Source organism: Trachymyrmex septentrionalis, unplaced genomic scaffold (assembly GCF_001594115.1).
Source record: "Trachymyrmex septentrionalis isolate Tsep2-gDNA-1 unplaced genomic scaffold, Tsep1.0 scaffold68, whole genome shotgun sequence".
In the NCBI taxonomy this organism is placed as follows: Eukaryota; Metazoa; Arthropoda; class Insecta; order Hymenoptera; family Formicidae; genus Trachymyrmex; species Trachymyrmex septentrionalis.
The window spans coordinates 104,113-113,575 of record NW_017305862.1 but is presented as its reverse complement, the minus strand read 5'-3'; the positions used below and the strand labels follow the sequence as shown (position 1 = coordinate 113,575).

Here is a 9,463-nt window from a genome sequence, read left to right as displayed (position 1 = left end):
ATATATATATAATAATATCTAAATAACATTAAAACATTTAATCTTAATATATATAATTTTTATATTAGTTCACGTCACTTAAATACATAGTATTTACCACGTCCTCTTTGATTATTCAAATCACGAACAATATCGAAAAGCTTTTCCGGATTTTTTGGTACCGGCGCAATATTGACTTCTTCACCCAATGCCTGAATGCCGTGAATATCCAGTACTTTCCCGCATGGATTCATTACGCATTTGAGAGGTAGTTTTTCCTATAAAAAATTGTATTTCTTAGCTTAGATACATTGCAAAAAATCGAATGATGAATACTATTGTGCATCTTTTACCTTATGAATTGTTGTGGTTGATTCCTCTTCGTCCTCGATACCTGTGAAATATGTACTATCTATTATCGCTGCTACACAAAATTTTAAAAACTAGAAAAATAATTGCATAGCAATTTAACGCAAGTTAAATAATTTTCGTACTGGATTTCTCATAAATATTATATATAAATGAACAGATACAAATAAAAAAAGCGTGTAGGAAAACTTAAGAAAACTTTTAACAATTTACTTCACGTTATATTTAAAAATTATTTTTTATTTAGATTATTTTCAACAAGTGTAAGGATAAAGGATGTTCCTCTTTTTTTTACTTTTTATAATTATCCTTGATTAATTTTAGCTACAAATTGATCAAATTCTTTAGACAAGAATACAATAAATTTTTACAAACGCGACAATTTTAATTGTAGAAATAAATTATAAAAATAATTTTAATGCGTACCATTGCCGTCATGGATCCATTTAACAGATCGCTTTTTTCTATTCACGTACATAGTTTGTCCTTTGCTTTTCACGTTTTTCACATCACTGAGTGAATGCGAAATTCGACGTGCAAGCTCAACCTGATCCTCGACCGTAGGATGCGTTGGTGCGTAAAAATACGAGGACGCAAACATTTTTTCTGGAAATAAATTTTCGATGTCATCTTATTAAGCTCAACGAATGTGAATCCTTTTTTTCAAAGCTTCATATATCTCATATAGTATTTAAGTAAATAAATATAAGTAAATAAATATTATTTTTAGACAAATAATATTTGTCTAAAAAGTTTTTTAGAGTATATTTTATCATAAAAATTACTTTTATTATCAATTAAGGCACATACTATTTTTTGATTGCAATAATTCTTGAGAATCTGATGCTGGAGTGAGTAGTTTTTGCAAATTAATCGGGGTAGTCTCGCCCCCTTCCTGCAATTAGATAAGAAATCACACACACATACACACACACATATAGAACACGCAAACTTATGCTGACGAAACAAAATCAATAGAATTATGCAGAATGAAATTATAGTTTTTCTTTTTCTGTTCTAAAATTTTCTCGTTCATTTATATTCAATCACTATTTTGTTAAATAAAAATTAATAATTGATATGAAAATGAATAATCAATAACTTTGAATTAGAAATAATTAATAATTAAAATGATAATAATGAAAGGTTTAGTAATCTTTTATTTAGAAATATACTTTAAATTAATTTTAAGTAAAATTTAATTCAAAAGAAAATTATATGTGTATATAGTTATTAGTTATAAAAATAAGTATAATATTTAAATTCAAGTATATCTTAAAAAAATAATGATTCTAAACTTTTAATCTATAAATGAAGAGATTGATATAAGTTTAAAAATGATTCAAGAATTCATTGTATAGGAATAACTCCAAAAGTAATATAGATTCAAGTAGCTTTAAGACACGTTGAATTTAATGTACTTCTTTTTTTAACGAAAGTTTTACAAGTTGAAAACTTCAACTCACCATGCCGAAGTGCAATATTTTTGAAGTAAGATTCTCGAGGAAGTTCCTTTTAACCGGATCGTGTCTGTCGGATGGTTTGTAACCGCGTGAACGTATTACAACATTGTCCGCTGATACGCTACGTTGTAGATAATTCTTTTCTTGTAGATAGCCGCTGTATTTCACGCTAGACTTGTATTCCGCATCCTTGGTGAGCCCATACGGGGTGTTGCTCAGAATGTTGCGCTTGGTGTTAACGTGTCTACGGACATTTGAAACGTTCGCAACGCGATGCGGATCCTCCATTTACGCAAACTCTATGAGATTTCACGATGACCATACAACGTAACGGAAACCGTACAAACAAAAAGAAATTCTCGTACCTTCACGAGTAGAAGAACGAATTTTAAAAAGATTGTTTTAAATAAAAACTTTGCATAAGCATAAACTCTATCTTAAACATTACTTGAAATGTTATTTATAAAAACTTTAAACTATTTTCTTAATTAGAAATCTTATTATTTCAATTATATTACTGTTCAATTATATTAATGTGTTTCACGCAAAAAAATATTTTGCTGCTCCAGCTAGAATTATCGCTGTTTTTTGTAAAACTCTAATAGAAAATTATGTATCATACGCAAAGAATTTACAGCACAAATCTACATTCTTTTTTTGTGATCTATATGATTAGATGCAATACATATCCAGTATCGCAGTAGCGAGAAATTTATCTATTTTAGCTAATTTTTCGTACTTAGATAATTTTTGCTATAACTGCAAGATCACTTTTTTGAGTGTAGATAATTTATTGTAAAATTTCTTATTATGTATATTGATTAATATCTCCTAAAGAGCAAAAAGAAAATTAAATTCATTATAATATCAACAAAACTTTATATTTTACAATTGCGTTATATCTTGCAATAGTAGCCATATGATATTTTTTATTTAAAATAACATCTCTATAACAAATTATCGAAAACATTTTCAAATATCTTTTTAATTTTTGTATGAGGAAAGCATTTGTTGAACTAATATATGTAAGTATCTATGTAAGTATCTATAATACTGCATAAGTATTATGGACACTTACAAATTTGTATTTACCTATAGAAATACTAAAAGAAAATATAGACAAATAAAGCCGAAAGGAAATATTAAAAATAATTTAAATCACCTTTCACTTAATACGAAAAATTTTGGCAAATAAATATTTCTTCAAATTTTTCAGTTTTGTAGATACACTTTTTAGATTAATTATCCAACATTTCTTGATAGTACATTAATTAGTATTTAATCGATTATTGCCAGCATTAATAATCTGTCAGTAGTACTGGCAACCAATCTGAAAAAGTGCGGTAACGAGATTTATAATTATGTGATCTTCTTTAAATCAATTTTTTTTTAAATAACACTGTTTTTTAAACAAAATTTAATTTAATTTTAATTTAACTAATTGTAAATCCAACTTTTGTGTGTGGTTTTAGTTCTTTTACCGTAACGATTACTAATTCCGTTCAGATTTTTTTCTTTTTGATTTCAATTTTTGATAATTAACAATCTATTATCAATAAAAGAACTGGAATCGATACTGAAATCGAAAGTTGAATAGCCTCGGACTATAATCGTAAACAAGCCGATATTTTTATCCATAATGTAATTTCGTTTTTAGTTTCTGATATTAATTAAAATATTTATATTATATATTAATTAAATATTTATATATTAAGTATTATTATCAATTAATTTAAATAATAATATCTTTTAAAATGGCAAATATAACAATTTTTTAATTTTCTCGTGATGTATATTATAAAGAAAATATTTTTATATTTCAAAATTCACTTTTTTTCTTACTTATTCTAAACGAGATTTGAACCAGGAATCATACAAATTCGCTGAAATTGCATAACTTCAATTCTTGCTCTTAAATCTGTGAAGATTTTTCGTACATTGTTTTAGTATTCTGTATGATAGAATACTAAAACAATAACAATATATTATGTTCATGTAGCAGAAGAAACCTTATTCCGATCTTAAGCTTTCAATATCGCGAAATGTGATAAATGCAATTGGATAGTATGCAAAGGGGTGAGAAAAAGAGGGAAGGGAGGAGAGAGAGAGAGAGAGAGAGAGAGAGAGAGAGAAATGTGAAAGTGTTTGTCCCAGCCGGCATGCCATAGAGCGCAACGAAGCTTTTTTAACTACGAGAATTGGTTACCTTCCAAGCAGCCAATTAATTCCGCGTTGCAGTATTGGCAGTACTACAACGAGCTCTGTGTAAAAGAAACGCTAAATTTATCTGTTGTAACGTAATACGCAGTAACAGTTTAAGCAGTTGCTCGCGTTGCGTACGCGATCGACTATTCATTTGATATTGCATACAAAGAATCGGCGATTAATGTACAATGATACATTATTTTTTACAAATAGCTGATCTTATTTTTTTTAATCTGGATGCAAATTATTAAAGTTTGTTAATAATTACGTCAACTAAATTCACTCAGTAACAGTAAAATTTATTTTTGCGATATGTACATATATATGTGTGTGTGTATTTTAATATAATTTAGTAAAATTTATATTAATATTATGTGCATTTTATTTTGTTAATTTGTGTTCGAGAAAGTAATATAGCGTGACAATTCTAGGTAACAACGATACTTCGCAATCGATACTTCGCTTTAAATAGATTGTTTGGTAGAAGTTTGAGAGTTTCTTCGAAGTCGGTCAAGCTGTTCGCGGCACTTGGTAGAATAAAATTTTGAGAAAATTTTAACAGATCAAACTTTAAACATCAATCGAGAATATTTAATCGAAAGAGTGATTGAAAAAAAAGAAAACGTAAGTTTAAAAGAAAAAATACATTAAAATTGTCTTCTACGTACCAGAGAAGCAGACTATCATAAAATATTTAGAAATTCATGGAATATTTAACAATTAAAAAATTGTTAATTACTCTTCAAAATAGCACTTTTTATTCTTATTTTTTGCAATTATCAAGTCGTTTCCCTATAAATCTCGTTAATTTAGCATTTTATTTATAGTATTGCAATTAACTTTAATATTGAGTTCATAAACATGAAATAACTCAATAAATCTGAAACTGTCAATTGTGATTTTCTTAGGTAGTCCATAATTTTGCTAAATACACGTTTTCTGTGTGCCCCATTTAAAAGTTGCAATGACGTTATTCTCTTTCTGTCTCCTTTCTCCTTCTTCCATTTCACAACAAAGTACTGTCACTAAAATCTCTCAGTATAATTTGCGATTGGAAGACGTGTCACGAGTTAGTATATGTAATATTAACTTATCACGGAAAAATAGCCACGTTGATAAACATAACTGACATTTCTCATATCACGCACTCTCTCGGGAAAATCCTCTTTCGCAAACGATAACGAATAATAAATTAAAATTAGAAAAAGAAAAAAAGGAAAGGGGAAAACCATGACTTGGGTAACTTGCACTTTCTCTCTCCCTCTTTCGCCTCCCAGGTGGACAGAGACATTACAAACAGAGATTTTACTTATCAAACGATGCTCTCCTCATCGCGACGTGCATGCAAACAGAAAGTGGGTCGTCTCCCTTCTTCGCCTACACTTTGTTTTCCCTCTTTACCCGCAATTTATTTTTCTCACGGTTTTACGTAATGCGCGATACCCCGGCCTACACACTTTGCCGGAGGTGGTCAGAGTCCGCCTAAACTCGCCGACGAAAGCTCCCTCGCCGTGGGAAGTGAATCTCGCATCTTGCAAAACGTTCTCTGGCACGCACCATCCGTTCAAATACGAGAGGCAACGTACCAGAAGGAGTCACCGCCACTGTTACCGCGCCACCGCCGCTGTTGCAACGCTCAGCAACCAACAACTACGACCGATTCATTGATAGAATAGAAATAAGAAAAGAGAGTAATGGAGAACGAGAGAGAGAGAGAGAGAGAGAGAGAGAAATAAAATTTATTTTTATATCGAGCAAACTGCCGAGTGAATTTTTGTAGACCTTCAGAGGATCGCAACTCCAGTCGCAAAAAGATTTTTCCCGAAAGAAAAGTCGTTATCCAAACGTGGATAATATATCGATATCGATCGCTTCTCCTACATACGTGAACGGGTCTCCGGAACGGATCAACCGTGTTGGTGAGAGAAGTGTCACTTCCGTGGCGGCGGAGGCCTCTCGATGACTTCTCTACAGGTCTACCACTGGTACTATCGAGAGAGTCCACCTCGTGCCCTTCTCTTCACCATGAAGATCCGTCCGAGATCGTCGAGCTTGATCAGCCGGATCCGCACTTATATGCGATGAATTACAAACACGGCCGGCACACACGGCTTTATAATAGTGCCCAAACCGTCGTCTATACAGCGCCTGCTTGCCGACTTGCTTGGGACGCCTTTCGTTAAAAATAGACCATCAGAAAGCGACACCTCAAGATTCGAACCGAGCCAACGACGAGTTGTCTGTATAGTACGTCCGTATGGCATGATGTATACAGCAAATGGTAGCTATTGTGCTTATTATTATGCAAACACCTGTGGGCTATCAAACAGCTTTTAAAGTATAATCTCTATGGTTTATTTCATCTTCTCCGTGTTGGAAACCAATTATTCACATCATTTCATATTACAATTATTACATATTATAAAAATAATGATAAAGATTTACTGCAATGCATTTCAGAATATAAACGAATTGTATAGATATTGTATTGTTCATATATGTATATTAGAGAGAATTTAAATTTATATGCATACTATTAATCTCGGAATGATTTCGCATCTATTATCCTGAATCATTGTTACTTATATGATGTATATATTTTCTCTCAACGAAATCATCACAGGACTGTGGGAGCACGTTTCAGTGCTACATTAGCCATAGCTCTAGATATACAAGGGTAGCGCAAAAATTCGCCATTTTTTTATCTAATAATTATATTATCTTAAATAATTAATAAACTTATTTACTTATTTATTAGCTTATTTACTAAGCTTACTTATTATTTATTACTTACTTATTGAACAATAGACCAGCAGGTCAAAAATAGCGATCAAAATAGCCAATAAAAAAGTTATCGGCATTTGGCTCAGATTAAAAAATTGTGCTATTCTAATTTATTTAAAACTATTAGCTCTGATATATCTAGCTATTAGTGCGTTCTATCTTTGTTTTATATTTAATAAATGATAAAGCTAAAATGATTACATTAGTATTGTTGACAATATTTTATGTTTCATGTTTTTCTTTATCTGACTTAATAGCTTTTACATAGAAAATTATTAATTGCTTATCTATTTCCGATTTCAGATTTTGTTTGGTAATTCTATACTATAGGAAAAGCAACTCCGATGATCTTGATCTTGACATACGTATAGTGTTAAAGTCATGATCTTGAGCGACCTTTGACAGATTTTAGCCGTTGCTCGTTATTCGTTAAAAAGTTATAAACAAAAAAATTAATAAATAAAACATAATTTTTGAATACAAAATATAGAATTTATTGTATGTATATTCTACATACATATATTCTGCTATGCAGTAAGGAGTAAAAGTTCCGGAATGGTTGAATATTTCGGAAAGTATGCATTTTTTAGAAAAATGTCTTAGACAAACGTTGAAGCGGTTAAAAAATCTATCTACTGATTTTATCAGTTTGATCTTGAGGGACGTCGACAAGGTCAGGTCAAAATCACGATTTTTTTTTTAAAACCCCTTTATAAGTTTAAAAGTTATAATACTGTTATAATACTAGCATTATCTAAGGTGTGTCCAACTGATAATTAAAACTATTTAAATGTTCTTCAGGATCATGACCTTAATAACATTTGTCAAGATCAAAACCTTTGAAGATTATTTCACTTATTTTTACTTTTAGTTTATATATATATATATATATATGTATATTTATGTGTGTGTATGTGTGTGTGTATATATATATATATATATGTGTGTGTGTATATATATATATATATATGTGAAATAATTTTAATAAATTTGTGCTTAAATGCAACACGTGCCATGTACAGAATGTTTCATGTCTGCAAAGTACAAGACGTGATAATTTATGCTAAAAGAAATAACTTTTTCCTTTTGAATTGTTTCAAAAAGACCTGTCCTAAAATGTAATAAAAAATATAGTATTCCACTTAAAAAAATAAAATGCACCTTGAAATGTCCCCAACGCGTCCGTCTATAAAATAATTCTCTTCACTACGTGATGTCCTTTTGTACTTAACATATTGGTACAATCAATTTTTCCATATGTCTTCGAATTTTGCTAATAATTAAATCGATCTTGCTTTATACGAATCTCACATACACACACACACACGCGCGCGCGCGCGCGCGCGCGCACGTTGAAACATTTTTTTATCATCAAAAATAAGCGAAATTTATATCGATTTAAGTAGACTATCCTGTATATATTAATATTATTTATTACAATTTTTTATATTAGTTATGTTGTTATTGAAGTTATTTCTCATTAATTAGTATTTTTTTAACCTTTGTTATTAATATTATCTTTTTTAATTGTTTAAATTATTTGAAATTACATTTTAATGTACACATATTTTTCCATAACAACAGAAATATTTTTAAAATAAATATAAGCGCGCCAGATTCTACTGCAAAATATTAGATAAAATTAATTTAGATAAAGAAGTTATATTTAAATTGCTATAAATTTTATCTATATATGAATTTACACTATGAGAATTTGTATAAATTTTTAACTGCCAGATTATTAGCTTCAGGCTTTAAAAATTTGCGATTCGGTTCTGCTATTGTAAAGTAATAATGTCATTGCCACAATACGCCACTCAGATAATATTCTTAGCACGCTTACATTAAAATTTATGCTAGAATTGCATAATCAGCACGAATAAATCGGAATCAAGATTCGAAATCAAGATCTTCATTTGTTGCAGAAACTTATTAAGCTTTATTGACAATGTTTGGATAGTGATTACTTTTTATTTAAATAATTCAAATATTTAAAATCTCCATATGGAATTTTAAATTATTCAAATTTTTCATATGTGTAATGTATCTAAATAATTCAAATTTTAATTTGCAAAGTGACTACAAAAAGAATCGAGTGTTGTGTCATTTCATATGCATGAAAACGGATATTCTGTAAAATCTACTATCACTGATTGTAAGTATCTTGGAGGGGGAATGCGTTGATTATGTTGTTGTGAGCCTTTGACATACTTGATGTAGATTACTTGTTTCTGCGTATCCCGGTATCATAGATCTAGTGAAAAGTGCGTTTCACGACAATTGATTTTGAATATACATAGGAGTACACAAAGTTGACTTGATGTAACTGTGCGTTCTGTAGTTAAATTCTGTAGTGAATTCTTCTTTAATTATCGTTATTTATAACAATGCCTCTAATTAAGTACATATATACATACTATCGACATGCTATCAACGTGTAGTAATTAATTTGCAGGTAATATGCTAATTCAAACAAATTATTGTATTGCTTGAATTGATGCATATTATTAAAAAAATAAGTATTAAAAAATTTATAATAAAATGATCAATGCATTTCTATTAATCATTTTTCTACTATTATACATATATATTCAATGCATTTCTATTTATCATTATTCTTCTATGTTACGGAATGATGTAATAGAAATTGAGGTTCCTCCGTT

The 9,463-nt window shown here is 29.7% G+C and overlaps 1 protein-coding gene across 3 annotated transcripts in view; it reads right to left on the bottom strand.

Moving 5' to 3' along the window:
* Nucleotides 1-6,275, bottom strand: part of LOC108753279 — a 13,191-nt gene extending 6,916 nt beyond the window's left edge. Inside the window, exons 1-6 of one of the 3 annotated variants that reach the window (XM_018494732.1) lie at nucleotides 5,902-6,275; nucleotides 1,815-2,110; nucleotides 1,159-1,243; nucleotides 775-954; nucleotides 333-373; nucleotides 98-257 (exon numbers count right to left, since the gene is read on the bottom strand). In XM_018494732.1, the coding sequence (XP_018350234.1) occupies nucleotides 98-257; nucleotides 333-373; nucleotides 775-954; nucleotides 1,159-1,243; nucleotides 1,815-2,099 (751 nt within the window). In that variant the 5' untranslated portion in view covers nucleotides 2,100-2,110; nucleotides 5,902-6,275. Of the gene's footprint in view, nucleotides 1-97; nucleotides 258-332; nucleotides 374-774; nucleotides 955-1,158; nucleotides 1,244-1,814; nucleotides 2,111-5,325; nucleotides 5,597-5,901 lie in introns of those variants that run through there. The other 2 variants (XM_018494731.1, XM_018494733.1) reach the window with 2 other exon arrangements.
* Nucleotides 6,276-9,463: the final 3,188 nt, after the last annotated feature.